Below are 27,127 nucleotides of genomic sequence, written 5' to 3' on the forward strand. Positions count from 1 at the left end.
CATCTGCAGAGTTGGACATTTCTTGTATTTCTGTAGTTTTATATTAAGGTAATTACACACCTATACAGGGCATATGTAGTTACTGTTTTATAGTACACAGAATTTCAGATAAGACGCACTCATTGTTTAATGTCACCACTCTGCACTTGCTTGGAAAAACAATAGGTGATAGTGGAGTTTTAAGCTTTTCTGCTATTTATTGAAGGACTATCGATCAGACATCCCACAATCGCTCCCCCCGCCCGCTGGAACCAGTGCTCGGGAATTGTTGGGACCCGGTTTGTGTTGCTGCTGGAGAGGTGGAGGATCACGGTGACAGGGGATCGCGGCGAACCCCCGCCTTGTGCAACACATCTTCTATTCTGCGGTAAAGATGGCGGCGTCAGAGGGGGCGCGTAGCGGCCAGACCACGGCAAAACGATTCTGAAAAGCTCAAGATTTGAACGAATCTCACTTGCTGGATACCGTTCATACCTGCTCGGATACCATCTGGATCACCGGAAAAGAGATAATCGCTGTCACACGCCGGGGTTGCGATTTTATTCTTTAAGACAGGGTGGGTGGGTTTCCACTGATAGCTGCTAACGGTAGCTAACAGGCTAGCCAAGCGCGCTAATACGGGCTAGTCAACGTTAGCTCGGAGAAGAAGAGCGGGGAGGGGATTGAGGAAGACTATTCGGGCCAGGCCGCTCCAGCTTGGGGTAATGTGAACCAGAGGTGCGCAGGGGGTTTGCTCGCTTCGTCCCAAACGTCCTTACGCCAAACTACAAGGATGGGACAGCAGGTAGGCCGCGTCGGTGAAGGCACATCGACCGGACTCCAGCCACCACAGCCCCACGCGTCCCAACCGCAACAAGGGAAGGTGAACCGGGGGAGCGGCGCCGGGAGGAGACCCCGAGAACCCGGCAGTATCACCGGGACACCGCCAGGCAGGGCTGCTGCAGTCAACGTGCCCGACCCAGGGATCAATATATTCACACAGCATTCAGGTAAAGACAAAACCCAAGTTCATAAAAGAGGTGTGGGTGACGATGAAGGTGCCCCGTTTTTTATTTTGATGTGTTGCTGCTGATTTGCTAGCTGAGTCCTTGCTAGTTTGACAACGACGCGTTAGCGGAAATAGCCATGCCAAACAGCCTTAGCTTTCCATGTCTCATCCATTTTACTGAGTGTGCGTGTTAATTTGTCCATTGTCTGTGTATATACAGACAGAACGCCGTTTATTCAGAAGACGGATAACTGAATAACTGAGAAATGTTGGAGCATAATGTATGTGCTGCATGTGATCCCCAAAGGAGAGACAGTGTTTTTGAAAAGAGGAAGAGTCGTGTGTGCTCAGTCTGAGGGTCATGACTTGAGGTTAGACTAGTTATGCCTTCCTGCAAGGCCCTTCTGTGTGAAACTTGGTTTGGTAAACAGTGATTATTGCCTCCGGAGGTTCAGGAGCAATTCCACCCCATTTACTCCCTATAGCAGCCACCACAGGCTCACATTACAATACCTAGTGGGTTTCACATGCTCACTTACATCCTCTGTCTGATAATGTATACTGTTCCAACACACTCAGCAAGCTGCACAGTTTGATCCAGTGGGATATCTGTGTGAATTATTTAAGTCACCATCTGTCATTATATGATTAAACTCATGCAAACATCAAATTTTTAAGCTACTCTCATGTGATTTATATTTTAATACCCTAACATATATACTCTCACATGATTAGCAAAGTCATTAGGTAACTGTGTATTACAGGAATAATGGATAACATATAAAAAAGACGGCTACAAAACAGAGGTGTGGCAGTGTCTCCAATCACCCATGTTTCTGCCTCTGCAATGGATAGACATTAATATTGTTATCTGCTCTGTGAGTCATGGAGAAATAGCCCAACAGTAACCAGTGGCCAGCCTCCTTCTTCCCAACTTTCTCCCCTTAGGCAGTGTCTCTCAGTGGCTGATATGGGCTTGTAATGGTGATGACAGGATGCCTAATAGTTGGCTTGCATAATATTACCATCATAATTATTATGCATTTTATTCATATGGGGCCTCTTAACATAACAAAGTGTTTACAAAGCAGTCAAGAAAGCATCCGCACATGGTTTACCCTTACATCTCTCTCTCTGTGTTTGTGACATCCTGTGCTCGAACTGCTTGTATACTCTGGATGTATACTTGGTGGGATGTTTGATGTCTGTCTACCTGCAGTTCTCACTCGGATGTGTCCTCCAGTGGAAGGTCATTTAACATGTGCGTCATAGAGGTAAAACTTCTGGCATAACCCTCCAAGTTTCCACTGATGTCCCAGACCCAAGTTCCTCACACCATTGCAGTGAGCAAGGACACACGGAGGGTGCGAGCGTTTGGAATGGAACACATTTTCAATTCCTGGCTGGCACATCTCAAAAGTAACCCTCCCCAGCTTGAAGTGCACACACAGACAGACAGACCTACTAAGTGCAGCATTGCTCAGTGTCTGCACTGTTTTGTTCTCTCCGATGTCAGGGCAGGAGTGGCCTTTTTATAGCAGCCAGGATGCAGTCACACAGCCACTCACCCGAGAGACTGCTACTCTTCAAAGCACACAATAATAGAACAAAGACTCTTAAGTGAGGAAGCTTCGGACTTTGCACTCAGTCTTCCACCAGCTATCAAAGTTCCTTTTCTCTTGAAGTCTTATTTGTGTGATAATGATGCAGCATGCCGTTGTGGGTGAAATTTGGACTTTTTTAAGGAGGCTATTTTGATTATCAGGAAGTCAGTGTTCATCATCATCAGTTATGTTTTAGTTACATGCCCAAATTGATGCTAATTTAGTTTAACCAGAATGTTATTTTTGTATAATGTATGGTGTAATACATTAAATATATATTCATGTGTTCAGCAGTAGTGATGATTGAATTGATCAGGTGGGTAGATTTCATTTCAGTTGATTTGACAATGACTTCATGTGACCAGGTCTTGTCAAGAGGAAGTTAAGATAAGATTCCCATACAGCAAAGCTGAAGCACCACAGCAGTAAGAGGAAGTACAAGAACAGATCCATAGTATAGCTGTGAATCAACCAGCGGGACGAGGTGTTGGTTTGAGACTGAGCAGATTGAATTCAATGTGTGCTTTAGTGTCTATTAGTGTTTGTCTTTAAATAGGCAGAATAGCTTCAGAGTCTTTTCTACTGAAAGCTATCACAGATCAACATGTTGAAGTGGTTTCATTAATCCAGCTTCATAATAACAGTCTAGCATACTTCTGAGGCTAAATGATGCCATCTTGGGATGTAATTGAAAGGTGCCAGTCTATGAAAAATGTGTTTTTGTCTGTTGAATTCATGCCTGTGTGCCGCTGCCTGCCTTTCCAATGAGTATCATATGTGCTCATGCTTCCTCTAGAGTTTCTATCAGTATGCCTGAAACCACTGAGTCACTTTAGGGGGACAAACAAGAGTCTAAAGGCCATTGGTGTAAATTGGCTGTTAATATTCCTTGCCTAGTGGCCTCAACCTACCCTTTCCCTTCATATCTCTCTCCTCAGTAGTAGTGCATTTTTTAGCTTTGTGCTCACTTCCTCTTTTTACACTTTAGACAAGGTGAGTCAACTTCTGTCCCCCTGCTCAGGTGTGCAGCCATTCTCCTCCAGCTCATCACTAATTCAGCATTTCTGTCTCCCGGCAAGACAGTGTTTACCCCACCAGACAGACAGACAGGCCAGCTAGAAAACACTGAGCTAAACAAGGACGGACAGGGAGGTAGACTACCTCCGTGCTCATTCAAAGGGATCTGGCCAGACAGCCACCTCTGTGAGTATTGGTTGAAGTGCAGTATTGGTGAATCAGTGGCTGCAAAATATTGATGGTTCCACCCCTTTAGCCTTGTCAGTAGTTCAAAGATCTCTGTCTCTGCAGTGGGTTCATCTGATACACACACTGCAGAGGGGAGAGTCCTTTCAACTGACACAAGGGTGAGATTCTGCTGAAGAATTGGCCTTGTTAATGAGGTCATTGCAAGGTTGCACTACAGTTGATTTCTTTTTGATATTTTTCACTTTCACGTCTTAACAGTTTGCCTTTCTGAAAAGAAACTTGTGAAGAAACTTGGTTGGCCTGATTTTGTGCATTTGCTGTGTAAAGAGCTGGTAGCATACTTCTGAAGGTTCTTTTGATAGAATCAACAAAGTGATATGCTAATCTATTTTTACTCTAAACAGATCATAGAAATTGGGGCGGATGAATGGATTGGAATATTTTTTGGCAGCAGTAGTGATAGTGAATGTTGAGCCAGCTGTACTGAAGTGCAGCACTATTAAAGCTACCCAGAGGAGAAGAGAGATGCCTGGATACAGGATCCAAGGACCTAAGCTGATTTGCATCACGGGTGAAATTAGATTAGAGTTAAATCCACTTTTCCTTTGACTCTCTGTGCTAAACAACCCGGATAAGTCACACAGCAGCCACGGCAATATTTTTGTGGCGAAAAAAAATTTCAGGCGCTTCAGTGGCTATGGGTGAGATTTTAATAGGCTTTAAAAGATAATATCCTGGGGTAAAGATAATTTGTTGATTAAAATCTAGTTAGTCAGCCTTAATGACGGCCATTAACCACTAGGAGGAGCCATGGCCACACCTCCTCCTGGTGAAAAGGGTTGGAAATTAGGGCAAAACTGATCAGTCTAGCTGATTGTCTCACAGTGTGGACATGTTTGTAGAAGCATAGACTGTTTTCTGTGCAGATCATTTTAACACAATCAAATGTGGTTCATGTCTGAAGACTGCATGTACTATTGCGCACTCTGTAATGGTTGTGTGATAAATAATTTATGTCTCTCTGTACCTTCGTCCTCATCCCAAACCCGCCCTGTACTACAACTGACTGCCAAGCCTCTCTGTCCCCCAGCCTGAGCCCTGCTACTAGTCCCTGCAGTTGGCCAGCTCTGCCTGTCTGAAACCCTTGTCTCCATTGAAACCTGGCTTTTGCGAAGGGCCTCAATCCCAGATCTATCTGAGGAGGGCTGTGCCATTTAAAATGAGTAAAATGCCCACTAATTCGTAATGCTTCACAACAGAATGAACCATAGTCTCTAATAATATAATAAGACTATGTTATCGCACTGAAAACACAGAGATTCAGAGAGTTATCTAATTTGCTTGTAATCATATTTTAAGAAATTTAACCAGAGAGTTTTATAAAGTTTAACAGAGCTGAGGTTTTGGGGGGGGGTTCTCCAAGTTTTTGTGTCCTTGTGATTGCATGCTTTTGTACCCAAACTCCCAGTTGCAGGCTTGAGTCTTTGCATCTGCTACTAGTCAACCTTCTGTAGTTCCCAAACCACAGTCCTAGTCTTTATTCCTTGGCCTCGGCGCTCTGCAGTTTATATCATTAAAGAGTGCGGATTAATCAGAACAGTGAGCGGTTGGCTGTGCAGATGGTGAAACCAGCCCTTGCATCTGTCAGCTTAAAAACACCAAATGTTTTAAACTTTGTGGAGGGGGTCTTGCCAAATTGTTGTAGTAGCTCCTGGTTAAATCGCAATTTTCACTTATAAGCTGCAATGGCGCAGCAGTGAAAAATTTAGATATGTGGTAGGAAAGGGGGGCAGTTCCTTTGCCAAGCCTGTTAAGCATTGATTCTCTTCCAGAATCAGTCCTCTGTTGCTGGCATTATCACTGCTGCTTATCTTTTGGGTTGCAGGCTGAGACTTGGCTGCAAACGCACACTTGCACAAAACCCACACATGCATGCTCATGCATATACACACTCGCACTCTGTCCCTCTCTCTCTTTCTGTCTGTCCTCGTCAGTGAGGTTGTAATGTGGCGCAGCTCTTTCTGAGGATTATCCAGCGCTACTCCTTCAGTGTAATCGCCCACCAGCTGACCAGTCAGAAAACCTTAATCTGGGCACCCTGTGGCACTGCTGTCCTCCCGTCTGATGCGTGTGATTATTCTGAGAGAGACCGCTAAAGCTGTCTGTTTTACAAGACTTTTAGTCTGTAATTCCTTTCAAATAATTAATAACTCTGCTACTTCACTCTCATGTTATGCGCTATCACTACATTTGGTAAATAATGCAGTTAATCCCGCTTGAATATGTATGTGTAAGATGAGTAGAGAAACCAAGTGAGGTATGGCACACATACACTGAATGCGGATACTCCACTGGGCTGGTTTGGCAGCCAGAGGCGTCTCAGCTGTCTGTCTCTGAGTAAGAGCACAGTTGAAGTAAGATCTTTAGGACTCCGGTCAGTTTCATTAAACTGAGTCGTAAAGCAGCTTATAAATACACCCTAGCACATCTTAACCATACCACAGACAGATTAGCTGTTCAGACATCAAGATTAGTTCCCGGATTCTTCTGTAAACCGTAAGTGCAGAGAACAAAGGCAAGCAGGGGGCATCAAGGAGTGTGTTGTATAAACACACCTCAGCCAGACATTTTACATCATCCACCTACATCGCATGATGTGTTGGACAAGAGCGGGCAGATCTGCTGTGAGGTCAGTGCTCTTACGTCTACTGTAGTCATATCAGCCTAACATTTCCATTCAGTGTACAGAAAAAAACATGCTTTCTTTTTGACTTGGGGATTGAGCAAGGCTAAAGTAGAAATACTTGTTAACAATCCAAAGGCACGTTCTTGCTTTTTTTTAGTTTTTACAAGGACTAAATTATATTTTTAAGCACAGACACACCGTATTCTGCACCAAACAGGTCAGAGAGCCTAGTCTGGATGACTTCAAGTTAACCCTTCATTCTGTATGTATTTAAATATAGTTGGTCTATTAAAGTGTGCAACTGGCTTCAGCTTGTCAAGCTGTATTTAGCATGTTTTACCCTGTGTGTGTGTGTGTGTGTGTGTGTGTGTGTGTGTGTGTGGGTGTGTGTGTGTGTGTCAGACCACTCCAGCGTGGATGAGGAGTTTGGTTCAAGTCATCATATGCCACTCATCCTCTCTGTTTTCACATAAAGTAGCACTTAGCTTTGTTACAGCACACCTAAAAGGAAGCACTTAGAGCCCATTATTAACCCATAACAAGCCCTGAGAGGGGCAGGGCAGGGCGAGCTGTGGGTTAGGGCTCCATTCTTCTCCATTCCAGGATGACCCGCTGGCCCTCGGGCCCTGACTGGTGCTTGTCCACTCCCCAATTGGTGTATTTCCATTTAGTCTGCAGACATGTTGGCCGTACAGAAAGAGCTGAATACAGAACATTCACAGGTGTTGCAGACAGTGGCCTGTGTGTGAGAGTAATTACTTATTCAGAGAGGTTTGTGACACCAGGATGTGTTAAAGGCAGGAGGTCTGATTGAGTGAGATATGGGAATCTGACTGAGATTGAGTGGACATGCGTAAACTGTGGGTACAAGACATGTGCGTACAGGCTATAAAGTATACACCGTATACAGTATTTCCACGGCTGGTGACCTGATCTGACGTTTCAGACTGATGTCCGAAAGCAGAAGTGTTTTTCACACATTACATTTCTAGTCCTCATAAACAAGGAAATATCTTCTTTAGCCAGAGTACGTACACACACACACACACACACACACACACACACACACACACACTTGTGATAGTAGTAGTAGTAGTATTAATGAGGCTATTGTCCTTTGTCCAGTCCTCATGAGCAACAACTGACTATCCTCTCCAGCCATGGATTCTCTACCGCTTCTCAAGCTTGTAGATGGATTGTTCATAATTCTTTCATGACTCCATGACTTCCAGTACTGATTAATCGTTATTGAGAAATCACTAAACATTTACTCATAAAATTAAAAATGCCTCTCACAAATAAGGAAGTGATAATTCTGCCAAAATACTACATTTTCAACATACACTATATTTATCATGGCTTGGTGGTGATACTGAAAAGTTTGATTATAGAAATACTTTATTAAAAGCTTTAAAGAGGTGGTATTATACTTTCTGGCTTTTTCCCTGTCCTTTATTGAGTTATATTATTGCGTGTAACAGGTCTGCAAAGTGAAAAAACCCAAAGTCCAGCCCAAAGTGAGTTCCCATCTCTCACAGAAAACTCCGCTCTGAACTGCTTGAAAACAGCTTGTTTGTAGTCCAGCCGCTTTCCTTTCATCCCTGTGACGTCACCGCCCTTCTCTGCTTCTGATTGGCTAGTAGTCCTTAACTAGGAACTGCGCATGTGCAACTCCTAACAATGATTATTTAGAGACAAGATGTATCACCCCATAGCTAAAATGAAGCGTTCAACACACAGGGTGAAAAGAGGAGCTACAGCAATGTGCTGTATGACAAGAAATATGGTGTTTTTTGAAAATTAAACCATGTAAACCTGTTCTGGTACAACCCCTAAATAAGATTATGAACCAGAAAATGAGCATAATAATGATGACAATAATTACTGATTAATTATGTTCTTGATTAATCGATCAGGGTTTGGTCTACAAAGCATCCGAAAAGAATGTGAAATGCCCATCACAATTAACCTAGAACACTAGGTGAAGTTTTGAGAGAGAGAGAGAGAGAGAGAGAGAGACTCCTCGCCTATCCCCAACTTTGAAATTTCTTGCCGTGGCTCAAATCTCCACTCTGTCCATGTTTTTGTTTTTTATGAGACAGTTTGTTTCAACAGTGAGGCGCAATGTAATCTTTAGTAAATATTTTTAGGCAAATAAATTCTATCACCAGATTACAACATTCAATAGATCTCCAGCCAGTGGATATCTATGACTCTCCCCTATTCTTCACCATTTCTGTCTCTGAGTCTAAAACAGGATCTGAGCTGGCTTGTCCTATAAGCTTATGTAATGTGTTGTGTATATGTGTCTCATCCGCAGCATTGTCTCAAGTTTTTGTAAGGGCTTCCTGCAGGCAGACAGCCGTCTATCGCCGCACCACCATCACTATAAGCCCATCAGAGTTATTTCTGGATGTCATGATGCTATGTTTTGTTCTACAGCAGCTAAAAATACACCCTTACCTCGATGGTCCTGGAGCTTCAGATAAAATCTGTATTGTTTTTGATTAGAGTGTGTAAGTGGATTTATTGTGTTGTATACTTTGGCAGAAGGTGGCAGGTTGGTGAAGTGAAAGTTTTATAAACACATGGAGGCACAAACTCTCATTCAAACAGCTGCAGGGGAAGCAGCAGTGCTGCAGGACAGTCAAGGAGATAGTCTCACCATTGATGTGTGTCTACATGTTATATGTGCCTTAGGGCAAGGGTCACCTCTGTCCCAGCTGTCTTAGGGGGCGCAGGCTTGGCGTGCCCCTCAGATTTGCAGATACCCTCTCTTCTCCGCTCAACACAAAGCCGTAGTTTCTTGAGAACGCACATGTGCCACACTTCACAGCACACGCACACTGAGGCACCCGGACGGGCACACGACATACCCCACGCAGACCAACTGCTTCCTCAGTCAAACATTTCAGCACATGAGGTTTGAGCTCGGCCAAGTGGAACGGCATCTTGCTTTTTGTCAGGCAAACGAAGGATTTAGAAGCAATTTAAGAAATACGATCGTATGATCAAGTTAATGAAACTGGAACATGCTATGAAAACAATTTGATGTAATTAGGGTGTTCGATTTGAGCCTTGGAATACTTGACTAAATGTAGTTGAGTTTCTTTTTGTTTCTTACTGTTTGTCTGGGATGACTGGAATTGATGTAATTCCTCAAATCGAGACCTTTGACAAATATGTATGGCATAATATCACCATTTCATTAAAAACATTCCTGAGAAGAGCGATGTGATATGTAGCTGTGTAAGAGGACCAGCTCTGACAGTTGGCTCAGCCAGGCTACAGCAGTTGCAGTCATGCACATTTACGCACGAGCACGCACACGCATTTACACACACGCACTCTTGCACGTATTTACACACACACACACACACACACACACACACACACACACACACACACACACACACACACACACAAGAAAAGTGTGGGTCAGTAGCCAGTCCCCCCCCCCCACCACCCCACCAAGGGGAACAAGACCAGCCGTCTGCTCCAGGCCTCACACATTCCCACACCACACATATACTCACACATGCGCACACGTCACATTCGGCTCAACTTTCCTCCATACCATGCTTGCCCTACCCCCCAACCTCTGTATATACATGTCCCCTTTCTTTACCACACGCATTTCTTGCTCTCTGCCACGTTTTGCCATCATTTACAGTGCATTAAACAGCAAAGAACATCAGTCATGGATGTCTGTGCTCTCCAGATGGACCTTGGAAATCTTGACTACCCTAGCCCACATCAAAGCTGGTAGGGAGTTCCCAGCAGGAGGCTGCTAGTTACTACTGCAACCTCAGAAGTTTAGGCGGTTTGATTCAAGGACAGCGTGGGTAAATACTTTGTCTGGGGGGTCTCAATCTCTGTCCCATTGCTTTGCGTACAGCATTTGTTCTCCCACAGCGAAGGAGATGGTTAAAATAAGTAACTCGTGCTGCTTAGCCTTTTTTTAAGTTCTGCTTTTCAGTCTCCATTGTCTGACATAGACACAGTCAAGCTTTAAAACAACAGTTCAGAGTCAGCACAGCGGATTGAGAAAACCGTAAAGTTTCTTTGGATACCAGGACTGGTGGTTGACCACACCAGGGCAGAAGATGTACTGGGAGCTGTGGCTGAGCCAGGTCACTGCCAGTGCCGCGCTTCAATGCATGCTGGTCCAGAACAAAGGTGGGCAAGCCTTCTGTGTAGATGTGGACAGACTGGACAATACAGAGATAAATTGTTAGGCAGAGAGGAGAAAGATATTGAGTGTATATACTCTCTGCTCTCATCTGCATGCATCATGGCATGTGCTTGCCACATGGTGTAGATTAGACTAACAATTTAAAATGTTTAATTTGTTGATTAGTTTCTGCCAACCTCGCATGATTAGAACAGTGACACTCAATACTTTGACCAATCTAAACTGGTCTATTGAGAAATTGGCTAGTGTCTGCAACGCTTAGTAAAAACCTCACTGACTTACTCCTTATGGTCTGATGATCAAAAGTTGTCAGGCATCTAACATTTCTCAAGTTTGTGTTCATTCTCAAATTAAATACTAAATCTGAAAGAAATGTTAGCTTCAGAGCGGTGTGTGATCTGTATCTGCATCATCAAATGATATTAAACATCTTGATATTGTATTAAATTAAATTAAATTTGTTTCTGTTTTTTACAGAAAGTTTACAGTTGTTATACATATAAAGAAATGAAAAAGAAGACAATAATGCGTAACCTTTAACAACTATATCTACACTACATGTTTTTCATGTTCATTCATTCTTTTAAAAAGGCAAATCTACAACAACCACAGAATCAGTCCATGCTGTTTCGAGGTGAAAAGACAATATAACAAATGATGTGTTTTACTTAAATAAGGCTTGTGACTTAAAACACAATTTATATTCCTTACAAGAGAGCGTAATTTGTTTGGTCTGACAGTGAACAGAATATAGTACAACTGCTAGAAGCTGTTATGAATCAAGTAGTTTCTTCATTGAAGTTTTTCTTGAACGTGTAGGTGGTAGCTTGAAGTGATGGCAGATGTTGGAAACCAGAAGTTAACCATTAGCTGTCCTCACGTGTCTCGTGTTGTCTTTTCCTGTTAAAATTCCAAATCAAACCCATATGATTTTCTTTTTCTTAGCCATTAACCATTCACATGAACTATTGAGTTACATTTTAACTAAAATAAAACACATAGGATTCAAGACAACAATTTAAAGAAATAACAACTTGTCTGTGCTAATGTAGGTCCCTGCCAAACCACTTTTTAATTTTGGACTGTACATATCCAAGTCAAATAATACAGCTAGAAGACTACTGTTTATGGTCTTGCCATCATTTTGCAGGGTTTTATTGGTTTCCCTCCCTGTTGTATCTCACTGTTTTCTCACATGGACAAATTATAAACATCACTGAGAATAATGCTATCCTATATAATTGTACCATAAACTACAATCCCCAAAATGACCATGGAGGTAAACGAACGTTGCAAGGCTGTTTTGGTTTACATTAAATTGTGTGTACAATTTAAGCAAGTTAATATGTATTTAAACACCATATCTGTCATTTATTTTACTAATAGTGTTGTAAGATTGCAGCTAGTGTTTCCTACAGGCAGAGTAGATACTTTAGGTGTCATGCATCTGCTAAAGACAATGTTTATGTTTAACATTATAAACAAATATTGTAAGGAACACTCGTTTAATGTTTGAGTTGCTGCTTCCACCTCATTTTGAGGCAAGGAAAACCATGTTATGTAATAGCTTTTTAGCTTTAAGGTTGCTTAACATGAAAGTACTTGTTCTCCATTCTTTGTCCCTCTATTTCTCCACCCTCCTCTCCCACTCGCTCAGCAGCTGTCCAGACACGCAGTGACTTTGCCAGCAGCTGTCGAGTGTAGTGAGTGTTAGCTACGCATGTACTACTTGATCATTGTGCGGATGAGTGGGTTACGTATGGTAATTACTGCATCTTGTGTAGAGGGAGAATCTGTCCTATCCCAGTTTTGTAGCTCCTCCTTCTTGCTCTCTGTGTGTATACACAAAAACTCTCACACATCAAATCTTACCTGGCTCAGAGGAGACACAGCGGGCCTCTGTATGCTGCAAGTGATAACCGTGCTCTCCAGAGAGTGGATTGGTCAACATAATGCTTTTGAGGTGTCTGCAGGCAAGCAGCAGCTTTGAGGAAGAGTGGACGGCTCTGAGCGGCCGTCATCTCCACACAGGGTTCAGGCAGGGGAAACCATCTGGACAGACAGGTAGAGGATTAGGAATACGGGCAATTCATTCTGTACCAATTATTTTTGGGACATCAGTCTTACACTTGGCTACCCTGCTACCCAAGTACTTTTGCCTCTAGACAGTATTGGAGTAGGACAGCTTTTTATGATTACAAGACACAAAACAGCTTATTGTTAAGGGTTTAAATTGGTTTTACTGTAGACTGCACCTTCTTGATTGTGGATATGATTTTTTCCCCCGTGCCAATTTTGTTTTGTTTGTTTTCTAGTCTCATAGTTCATCTTCTCTCTCCCTAACCCTTGCTCTTCATCTCCCTCCAGAAGCTCTCCACCGGCCGTTCGGCCTGGACACGGCAGCGCTGACGGAGGCGGTGCGCTGGAGCTCCAAGGAGAACCTACTGGGGGCGGCCGAGAGCGACCCTAACCTCTTTGTTGCACTTTATGACTTTGTCGCCAGCGGAGACAACACGCTCAGCATCACTAAAGGTAAACAATGGCGTGGTACTGTCACTTTTTTCTCTGATTCATTGTCAATCATTGCAGTAACTGATTATGCATATGATGTTTGCCTATTAACAGCTTCACAACTTCAAATTCTGATTTCACAGTGTGCTGAAAAAAGACTTGAAAGACCTGTCCTCCTGTACACTCTTTCCATGCATCATCACTAAAGGTTGTTACTTAGCTACGTGATGTTACTCCTCTAGAGTCAACAGTGTGGCATGAAAAGGCGTGGTTGAGAACATTAAATCGATTGTTCTCAGTCACGCCTTCCACACTGCTGACATTTGTTGGAAAGATAGACTGTATAAAACATGGACATCGTGTCCGTGACGTCAGCCATAGGTTTCTGAAGAGGTGTGGGTGGCTTCCGGTGGCACCGGCTGTCGCGATCTTGGCAGCGTCTGACTCTGGCTTCAAACTCACTGGGAAAAGAGATAGAGCTGAGTTAGTCTGAATGAAGCCTGGTTATTGAACCACCTAGCAGCCAGCCCTGTCGCTCCCATCAGCCACCTCCTTAATTATGCATAACTTTAAGCTTTAATATTATTTAAACCGGTAAGTTACATAAAAATTCAACCCTGCACAGGGGAAATTACAAAGAGGGGAAATTAGCTATAGAGACCAAAAACCTCAAGGAGCAATTAGATGTACTGCAGTGTTTATCACTTGTGCGTTGGGTCATTTTTCAGCCCTGAAGGTTGCCGCTTGGTTGAAACAGAATAGAGGTATTTCCTTACATGTAGTAAAATGTCCCCGCTAAAATCGTCAAGGCAGTTCCATTGATTGGAAAGTCAGCAACTCCTATAAAGAATGTTTTCTAAAAGTGTAGCTATGCCACAGGAATGAGGTGTGTCAAAAGAGCGTACCCACCTGTCTGTAATTTCACCCTGTTTCAACATCAGCAGGTATCTGACCCAAAGCGTATAGCTTTCTTTGTCACCCCACATCCCTCTTTCACACTATACTCCTAATCATTTTACACCACCTGTGAGCCAAGTGTTTTTATACTTTATTATCCACCAGTCCAGAGGTTGAAAATTAATATTAGAGCTTGTAAAGAGAGGATGTTATCTGAAGCCTGTGCTGACAGGATGATTAAAATAGCACAGGTGCTTCCACTGTGGTTCACTCATTGTCTTATTTCTTGCTCCTCTCTTCATTAGACACACTCTTTCTTCAATGACAACCTCCGCGCTCTCAACCAGCAGCAGCTAACCAGTCAACCAGCTCTCCCCTGAGTAATGAGCTTAAAATATCCTCATAATGTTATCCAGAGACAGCCAGGCTTGTGTCCCCAACTGATCCACAGCATTAAACGTGGCAGAGTGTGTTCATTATCCATAGTTTTAGGACTTCTACTGCAGCTGCCTGGGATGGAAATGATGTTTAGACCCTGACTCATGGAGTGAATCTGAGATTCCTGCCCACATGCAAGAACATGTGCGCTCCCAGGATCCTCTGCACTTTTCCTATCTGTCCCGGTCTTTGGAAACACCCCAGCATGCCTCTAATGCTGCGTTAATATGGAATACGTTTGACTGTAATAATAACAGGTGGATGGTGGACAGCAGGCGGAGGCTGATCACAGGGTGGCATGGGACTTGCCCATGTCTGGGCCTCTCCTCGGTGCCAGGCCAAACCAGGCTAGGCCAGACCAGAGTCCCGCTTCAGGCACACATTGCTCCCAGTGTGAGGCAGGGAGGCAGTCAGTGTTTCCACTTTCACAAAACTTGCATGCACAGAAGACAGACACAGAGGAGACTGATAGATTGGTGGTGGTTGGATGCGGATAACCATCTCTCTTTAATGTAGTTCAGTGGATTGCTAGCATAGTGTTTCTTATTAAGAGCTAGACCTGGCAGCTCTGGTTAGTGGTTATATGTTAATTGGGCATAACTGTCTTACTGACTCGATTTAGTATAACTCCTTAGGTTGAATGTCATTTTGCAGTTGACTCTGGCCCTGCGTGAAATACCGTAGTCATAAATGAGGTGCACATTCCTGGTGGATAACGTGGTAATTTGAGCGGTGTATTTCTGTTGCTTACCTTACCACAAAAGATCAAATAATTGCTGCTGTGATAACTTACCAGAATTGCAAAATCCTGTCCGTGAGTATTATAAACCGCTGTGCAGTGTTTTGGCATCTGATAAGCCTTTAAGTGCATAAATCTGTTTATCTACCTGGATCAAATTTCACAGGTATCTGAAGCAATACGCCCCACACCAATGCAGCCCCTTGCGTTATTTTACCAGAAAATGGCTTGTTTTTTTCTGCTAAAGGGTGACATACCATGTAGTCATCAGAGCTGCTGAAAGAATTCAAGGATTTAAGGGATGCTTTGTGTGTAAAGCTTTGCATCTGAGTGGAGGGGGGGATAAAGACTGCTGTCGAGAGGTAGAAAAGGAAGTGTAGCAAATGTGTGGTGGAAGTGCAGAGGTAGGTAGACTGTGACTTCCTCCTCCCTCCTGGGGCTTAGTACTGAGCGTCTGCTTTCTGCCAGACTATCACTCACCAATCACTACCCTCTTCCTTATCTTTCGTCTTCCCTTTTTCTGTATCCTATCCTTCATCAACAAGCGGCTTCATTCAGTGTTCTTTGTTGTACCGATGGATCCTTCCCTCCTCCAATCTCCAGCATATAAGCCACTGTGTTCCCTCATGTCTCCTGCACTTACGTCAGAGACAGACAGACCCAGTTGCTACATGCTTGGTTTTGCCTAGCCCTGTATGACGGCTAGGCAGTTCACCCAACCCTATCATTGTTTCATATCTTTTGATGTAGTTTCAACGAGTCGTATCATGACTCCATTCATCCTGTATGTGACCTGTTATTAAGGCCAAATGACCAACTCTGTGACCTGAAATTTCATTCTATGTTGTGAAAGAAAGTGACATCCTACAGTCAGTGTAAGATATTTAATCATGAAACAATAGCACCTTTTCTTAAAATTAATTTAAATTTAAAGTATTTTGTCAAAATGGCTTGCAAGTTTAGTAAAGTACTGATTAGCTGTAGTTTCTTTTTAAAGGGTGCGTATGGGTGAGATTAAAAACCAGGAACATGTGACTCGTTTACCATGTTAATCTTTCTAACCACCAGTTCATGTTGCTGCTGATTATATCACCATTAGATCGAATCTTACAAGCTGCCCCTCCCATGTCCAGGTGAGAAGCTGCGAGTACTTGGCTACAACCAGAATGGAGAGTGGAGTGAAGTGCGCTCCAAGAACGGCCAAGGCTGGGTTCCCTCCAACTACATCACGCCGGTAAACAGTCTGGAGAAGCATAGCTGGTACCATGGGCCCGTGTCACGCAGCGCCGCAGAGTACCTGCTCTCATCCCTCATCAATGGGAGTTTTCTGGTCCGGGAAAGCGAGAGCAGCCCCGGACAACTGTCAATATCTCTCCGCTATGAGGGGAGAGTCTACCATTACCGGATCAACACAGCCTCTGATGCAAAGGTAGAGTGTATTACAAGTGTTTGTTTTTTTGTTTTTTTTTAGAGACATTCCAGAAAAATGGAAGAATGCTTCATATTTAAATGTCTGGTTTATTAACTCTGTCCTTCTCTTCATCCTTTCCTCTTTTTCTTTGTCTTCACCCAACTCCATGCCTCCCCCTCCCTTCTTCTCCCCACCAGGTGTATGTGACGTCTGAGAGCCGTTTTGCCACCCTGGCCGAGCTGGTCCACCACCACTCAACCGTAGCCGATGGCCTGGTCACCACCCTGCACTACCCAGCGCCCAAATGTAACAAGCCCACAGTGTACGGCGTGTCACCCATCCATGACAAGTGGGAGATGGAGCGCACAGACATCACCATGAAGCACAAGCTGGGAGGAGGCCAGTATGGGGAGGTGTACGTGGGAGTTTGGAAAAAGTACAACCTCACTGTGGCTGTCAAAACACTCAAGGTAAGAAGGCCCTCTTGCTATTATTTTATTTCACTGACAGCTGAATTGTAAATCCAGTTTGCGATGGTTATTACCTCAGCACCTTTGTATGTGTGCTTCATGGAGCAAAACACTGGTTTTAGATCACCACCTGAAGGTAGACTTTGGTATTACACAAGATTGTCACTTTAGGTATTGTGTGTTAAATGTTCCATTCTACTATGTCTATCCAACCCATTGATAAAATCCCTCTGTCTTTTCTTTTTTTTCCTACAATGACAGGAGGACACCATGGAAGTTGAAGAATTTCTGAAAGAGGCAGCAGTTATGAAGGAAGTTAAACACCCAAACCTCGTTCAGCTTCTAGGTCTGTATTTTTACCACTCATTGTATTTTGTTGATGAACCTTTTGTTTTCGTTTGATGTACTAAAAAGTTATTTCGCCTCTTCAAAACCAAACCAATTTTCACATGTTATTTATTTCAATACATTTGAACCTCCTGAAATGACTATTGAGCCGGCGTTGGCAGACACACTCTCTCTTAGTGGTTAGTGGCGTCTTTATTCTAACTGTGGCCTCTCCCACAGGTGTGTGTACACTGGAGCCTCCGTTCTACATCGTGACAGAGTACATGCCACACGGAAACTTGCTGGACTACCTGAGAGATTGTGACAAGGAGGAGGTGAATGCTGTGGTGCTGCTGTACATGGCCACACAGATCTCCTCTGCCATGGAGTACCTGGAAAAGAAGAACTTCATACACAGGTAAGGGGATTTTCGAGGTGTTTATGTGTATGTGTGTGCATGCCTTGCATATTTGTCCACCTCATATATCAAAGTAGTTAAATTTCTCACCTTTCCCACCTTGATTCCCCCTCTTGTACTTGCTTCTTTATGCCTCTCTCAGAGACCTTGCAGCGAGGAACTGCCTCGTTGGGGAGAATCATGTCGTGAAGGTTGCAGACTTCGGCCTGAGCAGGTTGATGACTGGTGACACCTACACTGCCCATGCTGGGGCCAAGTTCCCCATTAAATGGACTGCACCAGAGAGCCTTGCATACAACACTTTCTCTATCAAGTCTGATGTCTGGGGTGAGCAATAAATGTGCATACATTCATACTACACACATAAACATGTTCTCCCTTGTAGCTTATTTCCAATTTGCTAATGTCTGATTCTTTAAATGTCTTCCTCACAGCATTCGGGGTGCTGTTGTGGGAAATTGCAACCTATGGTATGTCTCCATACCCGGGCATCGATCTGTCTCAGGTGTATGACCTCCTGGAGAAAGGTTACCGCATGGAACAGCCTGAGGGATGCCCACCCAAAGTCTATGAACTCATGAGAGCATGTGAGTAGTAGCTATTTTACCTACCTCTTACTTATTCAGCAAGTGGTTGCACTCCAGTGGAAGACATGATTAGAGGTTGACGGCATATGATCGAAGAACTTGCGTTAAGAGTTTGTAGGTGTCATGTCACAATTCATGTAAGTCATTTGAAAAAAAAAAAAGACTGACAAAATATAGTCTGGAATTGAAGGATATTTTGATTCTCTCACTACCAGGCTGGCAGTGGAGCCCAATGGACAGGCCTTCGTTTGCAGAGATCCACCAAGCCTTCGAAACTATGTTCCACGACTCCAGCATCTCTGAAGGTACAAGCTTCTAAAATATCTGCACTGAACAAGCTGAACAGGCAAACTCGATCCCTTTCATAAGGCTCACTTTTATTAAGCTCAGCTGAGCTGCCCATCTGATTCAGTCAGACAAAACTTTACTAATCCCTGTTAAGAAATCGTGTCATTGGAGCGGCAAAGTGTATAAAATATGGGTAGTAAGAGTAGAAGAAATCGATGTGTAAAATTTGAAAACAAAAAGAGAGAAAAGTTTATACCTGACCAATTACTGCAAGGATTTGGCAAATTATTTAATGAAAAACATTGTCATGTAAATGAAGGTTGGTTTATTTAGTCAACAAATAGATGTATGTTGGTTTATACTTGGATTGTGACTGGCTTCTGATCAAGTCATTTCTTTTTTGTACATTGCAGAGGTAGCAGAGGAGCTCTGTAAGACGGCCTCCTCTGGTCACTGCGGACCGCTGCACTCTTTCAGTCACGACATGCCTCTGTTGCCTTCCAAATCTCGCACACTTCACAAGCACACAGAAAACAAGGAAAACATTGAGGGTGGACTCGACGGACGGTCCGACCACAGCACGCACAGTCACTCAGGTACAACCAGACATGCCTACCTTTCTACCAACCAGTCAGATGCACCACATTATGATACTGCAGGTATACCAGAGGGCACCAATTCACAGAGTCTGCAGCGACGCCAAGCCCGCCGTCTGAGAAGAAGGGCCGTTATTTTCCTCAACAACTAACCACTGGTGCCAGCATCTGTCTGACATCCGGTCGAACATCCAGGCAGTTCTGCAAGCACAGCCTGACATGGTCCCTATACATTGGCTTAGAATTACATCTGTGTCAGCACTTTTTTTTTTTTTATTTTAGTATACAGTATTGGATTTCTAAGGTTCAAAGTTCTCTTTATTCAGCCAGGAAACTCCACTGCTAATATCCCTGACATCCAACACCAATTAAAAAATATTTAAATATTAGTAAAAACACTGTCCACTGCCATCTTTACCAACAGCATATAGAGATAATGGAGAGAAAATACTATTGTGTTAAACTGCCACTACATTCAATTCTCCATTATCTCAAAGAATATACGATCGTAGTAACTGAGTCAACATCTGTCATGTTGATTGAATACTTATCCTGTCTTTACTAGTTTTATTGAGATCTTCCTATCCCACTAGTTCCATGCACAGTATATAAATAAACATTTTAGCATTTACATGAAAGGATTTCAGTTTCCTCAAGCATTATAAACGTGTGAGAGAGATATATATATATATATCTGTGATGGAAAGAGCTTCTTTATATTCTCTTTTGTCCTTTTTGAAGCCTTAATATTATTGCCATATCCTAACACATCATGTATTCATTTTTGCTAACTCTAATATTAAATCTCCATAATATTGTATGTTTGTCTTGTCTTGTTTAAGTTATTGCTTATATATTTGTTTTATATTGAAAATAAAATATTGTTTCGTGTGTTTATCTGATGTTTAAAGAAGATAGTCTGTCCCTGTTTTTGTCTTGGTCTGCCTTTTTTTTTTTGCGTCTTCTTCCACTGTGTCCATTTTGTTTAGCATTTGTGTTTTGGTCCGTGAACATACAGTGCACAGCAGCTTTCATCAAGTCATAAATCAAATAAAAGAAGTTGTTTGAACATGAAGCATATTTCACAATGTCATAAAGCCCAAGGCAAGACAAAAACATCAAGGGCACATTTGATAATAATGAACCACAAAGGTTAATACAAGTAAGAATCTTTTTACTTTATGTTCATGGCTGGTGTGTTTTTTATATGTATTGTTTGTATGCATTTATATTTGCATGCAAATGATAAAGAGAAAACGTTGCCATGGAAAGAATACTGTGCATGAGTGAACTATTAGTGCCTTTATTTACTTCACATAACCTTTGTAGTTATAATGCTTTAAGTTTTAGTTTTCTCCCCCATAAGTCCTTATTCATGGCCTGGTTAGAGAATATTGTGCACCATGCTGTAACGATTTAAAAGCCAGCAGAACTCTGGAAAATGTATTTTCCTCTTTGAGCAAAGTTACACAACAACTGTCCTAGAAACAAGGGTGGGTTAGTTTCTTTTGGGCATGTTTTATCAAGTCCTAGAAGTGTATCCATCATTCCATCTTTTACAGGAGCAACTTGTAAATCATTGAATTAGTGTGTACATGTGGATGACTGGTCTCATTGGCCTCAAAACACTCCATTCCTTTTTCTGAAATGCTTTTTCCTTACTCATGAGTCCCCGAGGAGGAAAGAACAGCTTTCAGAGAGAGAGAGAGAAGGAACACACAGTTGTCTGATTGCATCAGTGACATTAATGTATATGCAAGCATTTTGAGAGCGGTATTCTTCATTACCTGTTTCTTGCAAGCTATTATGCAACCTTTAAACAAATAATAGATTTGTTCCTGCTGAGTTCAGCCCAGCTTTGTTGTATTGTTTTAATCCAGTCCTCTCTTCTCCTTCTAGGCTGGGCTGCTTCTTTGTTTGGAGGGGATAGCCGATCAGGCAGCTCCCCAGCTCTGCCCAGAAAACAGCAACCACGAGATAAATCTCCTGGCAGCCTTTTAGAGGATGTACAGGATATGGGCACATTTACACGAGACCGCAAGACTGGCTTCTTTAGCTCCTTCATAAAGAAGAAATCTTCCTCCTCTTCCTCCTCGCCATCCTCTCAGCTCCAACAGAACCTCCCGACGCCACCGAAGAGGAGCAGTTCTTTCCGTGAGATGGAAACACAGCCTCACAAGAAATACGAGCCTACTGCAGATTTCAGCGCTCCCCCTCCCCTACCCCAGTCGGACAGTCTCGGTGGCTTCTCTGCCTCTCCCTCTCACTCCCACTCCCAAGGTGAACCTGTCCAGAGTCAGTCACGCTGCTGTGGGGCAGCTTTTGGACAGAAACCCTCTGTTGGGGGCCTTAGTTCACAGGTGACGAGTGGCAGCAGTTGGGGTGGATTGGCTGGTTTTTTCACCCCTAGACTCATCAAAAAGACCCTGGGGCTGCGGACTGGAAAGACAGCCTCTTCAGAGGAGGGTGGAAGTATAGCTGGAGGGCCTAAACCCTTCCCTAGGTCCAATTCTACCTCCTCAATGTCTGCTGGGCTTCCAGACCTGGAGCGCATGGCTCTGACATTACCCAGGAACCGCAGTGCAAAACCCCCTCTAGAGAGGACTGCCTCCACAACTTCCCAGCCAGAGAATGGGGCCGCACGGCCCTCAGAAACTCTGCTGAGGAGGATGGACGAGGGGACCGCACAGATCAGGGAAAGGCCCAAAGCCAAGCTACTACCCCGGGGCACTGCAGTAGGGGTGAGGGCGCCCGGGGTTGGGGGGGAGGTGGGGGAATCGGACAGTCTGTCTCGGGTCAGGGAGAGTAGAGAGGAGAGTGGGGGAGGACTGGATAGGCAGCAGAGTTGGTCATCTCCCTCTAAGACTTCTAGTTCAAGTGCTTCCTCAGCTGCAGCAGGTGCACCAACTCACAACCACAAAGTTCCAGTCCTGATCTCCCCCACGCTGAAGCATAGCCCAGCTGACGTGCACCTGGTAGGGCTAGACTCTCAGGGGAACCGCTTCAAACTACTATCTGAGCACCAAGCAGACCGTGACAGGCCGCGACTTGTGAAACCCAAGTGTGCTCCTCCTCCCCCTCCCACTCTGCGCAGCCTGCAACACTCCTACAGCAGCGACGGGGAGGAGCAGGTAGGAGGGGCACCTGTGGAAGTAAACGGAGACACGTTAAAAGGGCACAGGTCAGGGAGAATGTCAGGAGGAGGAGCGACGACGGGCAGACCGTCAGTGCCACCACCGCAAGTGCCTCCTGCATCATCCTCCTTCTTTTCCTCATCTTGCTCTGCCACCACCAACACGACTCCCACCAAAATGGCCAACGGAGCCGCCACCACCGCTGCCCCCTCCTCACACCCAGCAACATCTTCCGGTTCCAAAGTGGCACTTCGGCGAACCAGGCAGCAAGCGGAGAGAGTCCCCCTGGAGCGGGTTAGTCGTGAGGCCCTGCTGGAGTGTGTCGAGTGCCTGAGCAGCGCCCTGCACGCCAGCTCGGACAGCCCCACCAGCAGCCAGGTGCTGGACGCTGGCCACCAGCTGCTAGACTACTGCTCAGGTTATGTGGACTGCATCCCTCAGATGAGGAACAAATTTGCCTTCCGAGAGGCAGTGGGGAAGCTGGAACTCAGCCTGCAGGAACTGAGGGCCTCATCCTCAGGAGGTGGAGGGCTGAGCAGTGCGGGGCCCAATACTGTACTGGACAACCTGCACAGCTGTATTAAAGAGATTAGTGACGTTGTACAGAGGTAGCCACTGTGACTCCAATTGTCACCTCTTAACTACCCGGACAGATCGCTTTTATTCCCTTTTTGATGTTTCTGGTTCTATTGACAGCTTTTTGGGGGACGAAATGAGAAGAATCTCTTAAGTACCTCAGAGAAATCACTACAAAATGCTTTTCATTGTTTACAAACAACTGTTTCATAAAATGCCAGTGTGGACACTAATTTTGCTCTGACCTGTACATATTGAGAAATGTTTATACCAAACTAAATGTGGTTTGAGTCCCACCATGAATCGTTAAGCCCCACGTCGCCATATGGCTGCGATAAAGGCCTCTTTGCTAAATGAATGTCGAGTGTATCAGCTGTGTGTAGCCAGCCCAGAGAGTAGGTAAGTAAGTAAGTCTAAGCTCACTCTGCGTATCTGTCAGTCTGTCTACTCAGTGAGAATGGTGGTGGTTGTGTCCAGCCTTACTGAGAATACTAGACAACTGTTTTCACTGACTAAGCTCGAACAAATGCGTGAATCATCAGTTGGATGTACTGTGTTTCACAGTAGAGTATTTTGCTCAGTGTCTGGGGAACTGAGTGACCGTAAGCCATTTTTTTAAAGCCATTGTATTCTAAAGGATTGAAAACAACATCAGGATTCAGTATGATTAAAGGTTTTGGGGTCTCAATTTGACACTTTCATTTTGTGTGGAGAGTTTTGTTCTTATTTTTATTTCATATCATAGCTTGCAACTGACAGTGTTTTTAAGTAGAGATGGGCAAAAATTATAAATCTCCCCAAAACTGTTTTTGCTGGTATCAGATTAAAGCCTTGTTTTTGTGAATAATCTTATAGAGAATAATCAACTGTTTTGACGCTGACATTCCCACGTGTCCACACAAGACGAGACCGTTGAGAAAGACTAAAGGGATCACTTATCATTGAAAGTTGTGTGCATTTGACAAGTGTGTAAATAAGCTCAAATGAAACATTAAGTTTGCATTTCAGTAAAACCAAATACAGGCTTATCAAATCTAAAAAAAGACAAGATTTATATGAATCTATTTTGTTTATTCCCCACCATAGTAAAACTTAATGAATGAATGTGGGGTGTCTTATCATATGCACAGCATTGTCTCTGCTTCAGTGATGTGACTGATATTCACACCTCTACACAGTGCCACATAAATGGGGAATATCCCCAGTCCCCTAAAGCATTTCATTATTTATGTCCAGTTATCCCTGCACACTACATTTCTTCCTTGTCTGATGGAGCATAAGAGAGTGGAGGTGAGGAGAGGGGAAGAGCACAGGGTAGCGCACGAGCAGGTGAATTGGGACAGTGTTTCTATAAGTGTCCTTCCTGTTGGACAGTGCTGGATTCCCTGTAGCCTTGTCGTGGCCTCAGTGCCTCAAATTCTTCAATGTATGAACACTGCGAAATGCAGAGACCTACTTCACAGTAATCACACCGTACTGATCTCTCAACAAAACAAACTGCAGTATGTCTTCAGCACATGAGCGATTTGTACATTATTTGGTTCAAAGAAAAATGCTTTTTAGAATGTCTATGTATGAACTTGAATTTTAAATTATTCCTGTTTTTTTTTTTTTTTTATTAAAAGCACAGACCTATTTTGAGAGAAAAGTTATGTAAATATTTGATTTATTTCATATCCAGGAAACAAAAGATTTATGTGTGGTTACAGCATAAAGAGCAATGACTGCGACTCATCCACCCAGATCTGAATATCTGCTTTATGAATGTATTATTCTTCTGTTCTGAAACCGGTCGAATGTTCATCTGCATGACTCTTTAATTTCTTAAGGTGCCATTTTCTTTTAATTTATTACTTTTTATTGTCCCATATTTTTAATTTTGGTCACAATAAAAATTTAAGTCCAGAAACAGCTGCTGTTTTTGTAGCACAAACACAACTGTGTACAGCGTGCACACACAACCCACAGATTTTTATTTTTTATTTTCTTTGCTTTGGGTCACATCTTAATGTACACTGGATAAGGCCTCAGACACAATGGTTCATTGACACATGTTGCATCCGTATACTACGTCTAATCTGTAAACACTGCAGGTCCGTAACACTTTCAAAATGCCTGTTAATGACACTTGTTTTGTGGTGCATTTCATATCATCATTTCATGTTAATGTGTGTCAGTATAATTGTCCCATATCTTGCCAAAACCGAATCCTTGGGGGAAACTGATGATTCATTTCTATTAACTGTGAGTTTCTTATAACATGGAAAATGCCATCTTTTTGTTTTAGTTTTTCATGATTCTTGGTGCCTTTTTGTGAACAAATAATTTATGTACAGTACACTATCACTTCAAGAACTCACAGGTATGGTTATGTTAAAAGTTCATCGTTGATGTGTTTTATTTCCATGAGATTGTGATAAGGAGATCGCTACATCATGCATTTCTGTCATTTGGAGGCTAATGGTCAGATGCAAACTTGAAACCGAAAGGTGCACTTTGTCTATTAAGATTATGCACATAGATACTCAGTTACTACGGCCGTTAATTAGTGGCTATTAACACTGTTAGTGCAGCCACATCTGGTTACGTTTCCTCTCTAACAAAGGACACATGAGTTAGGGCTGAATGATTTTGAAAAAAGATCTAATTGCAATCATTTTAACTGATATTGTAATTGCGATATGATTTGCGATACTAAGTGTAATGATCATTTTTACATCATTATTGTCATTTTCATTGAAAAACATTCAATGTGTGATTTTTGCGGGGATCTGTACCAAACAAAGATGTTTTCTTAAGCCTGTAGAATATGATGTCTAGGCTAGGACATATCTGCAGCATGACAGTATTTAATTAAAAATGTTTTTTGATACACATATCACCTTTAACAAATATTGCGCATCCTGCGATTTGAAAATAGCAGTAGGCCATAATGCAATTTAGATGAAATGAATTGTTCAGCCCTAAAATGAGTCTGCTGCACTAAACCCAAGCTGCTCCGTTGTGTCATAATCTGACCAGATCAAAAGTTTTGTCTACAAAATGTCTCTTTGTTATTTCCAAGTACCAGCTCCTCAGTCTGTAAGTTTCTGTTGATTTTTAGTGCGTCTCTGTCGAGCAGGTTTCCCTGATACCAGGTATCAGAGAGTTTAAGAAAAAATGTAACCTCCCAGAATCAAATGCATTTCTAGTCTGGACTGTTTTTTTTTTAAAGAAATAAAACATAAAGTAAATCATAGCAGTGTCAATGAATTGATTTGGTACCAATGTTTTTTCGTCAAATATGATATCTGGACTGATGCTGTTTAATATTTGACCATAAATTTCTGCTCATTCTCATTATCTGTCATCTGCATTGTCTTTCTTTATGTTGCCTACATTTATATACTGTTATTTTATTACTCCCGTCTGCCTGTTTCGGAGAGCAGCTCTGGAGAACATCATGTGTACACATCATTATACCAAAGGCCACTTCTTCAATTGTATGAGTGCAATGTAAACCAACACACACAATAATGAAATATGTGAATCTACACAGGGATGAAAAATGGCAGAGATGTTAACATTAACTTTTTTATTGTACAAAATATATATTTTGTGTTTTTGTTTTGTTTTTTTATTTAAAGCTCACGTTATATTACTGTGAAGTTTTGCTTATCAGTGTTAAGCCTATTGTAAATAATAAAGATATCGATGAATACTGTTTTGTTTTTGGTTGTTCATCTGCCTCCAAAAACGAATCAATTTTAAACAATTAATAAAATGAGAGTGGGTGGCTCAAGAGCAAAGGCACGTTAGCCTCTTTGGTAAGCACACTGCTAACATGTCTTGTGTAAGAAATGTAAGAAAAATAAGGAAGTGCAAACTTTAAATGTTTACAGGACATCTTCACACCTCTTCGTCTGTTGCTTTGCCCTGGAATAAACATAAATTCAGGTAGACTCCTCATCTGGCCATATTTCGACAGTGATTACTGTCATATAGCTAGAAACCCTTTCTTAAGTTATGGCTCAGGCTTGGGTCGGCTACGAGGTTTTTGCTTTACAATATAGACTT

General features: G+C 42.9%; 2 protein-coding genes across 4 annotated transcripts in view; both read left to right on the forward strand.

Moving 5' to 3' along the window:
• Nucleotides 1-27,127, forward strand: part of faf1 (Fas (TNFRSF6) associated factor 1) — a 1,021,784-nt gene that overhangs the window by 806,686 nt on the left and 187,971 nt on the right. The window lies entirely within an intron of this gene.
• On the forward strand, nucleotides 249-26,771 carry abl2 (c-abl oncogene 2, non-receptor tyrosine kinase). Of its 3 annotated transcripts, XM_046048820.1 has the most exons (12): nucleotides 857-989; nucleotides 12,653-12,743; nucleotides 13,047-13,211; nucleotides 16,364-16,693; nucleotides 16,873-17,145; nucleotides 17,407-17,491; nucleotides 17,713-17,890; nucleotides 18,033-18,217; nucleotides 18,325-18,477; nucleotides 18,693-18,782; nucleotides 19,179-19,361; nucleotides 21,261-26,771. In XM_046048820.1, exons 3-12 carry the CDS (start codon nucleotides 13,167-13,169, stop codon nucleotides 23,105-23,107), a joined length of 3,369 nt encoding a protein of 1,122 aa, XP_045904776.1. In that variant the 5' UTR covers nucleotides 857-989; nucleotides 12,653-12,743; nucleotides 13,047-13,166; the 3' UTR covers nucleotides 23,108-26,771. The 3 variants fall into 3 exon arrangements, with proteins under 3 accessions (XP_045904774.1, XP_045904776.1, XP_045904775.1); XM_046048818.1 differs by lacking the exon at nucleotides 12,653-12,743 and having other exon boundaries at nucleotides 249-989; nucleotides 16,398-16,693; XM_046048819.1 differs by lacking the exon at nucleotides 12,653-12,743.

This window comes from Micropterus dolomieu, linkage group LG05 (assembly GCF_021292245.1).
Source record: "Micropterus dolomieu isolate WLL.071019.BEF.003 ecotype Adirondacks linkage group LG05, ASM2129224v1, whole genome shotgun sequence".
NCBI classification, from domain to species: domain Eukaryota; kingdom Metazoa; phylum Chordata; class Actinopteri; order Centrarchiformes; family Centrarchidae; genus Micropterus; species Micropterus dolomieu.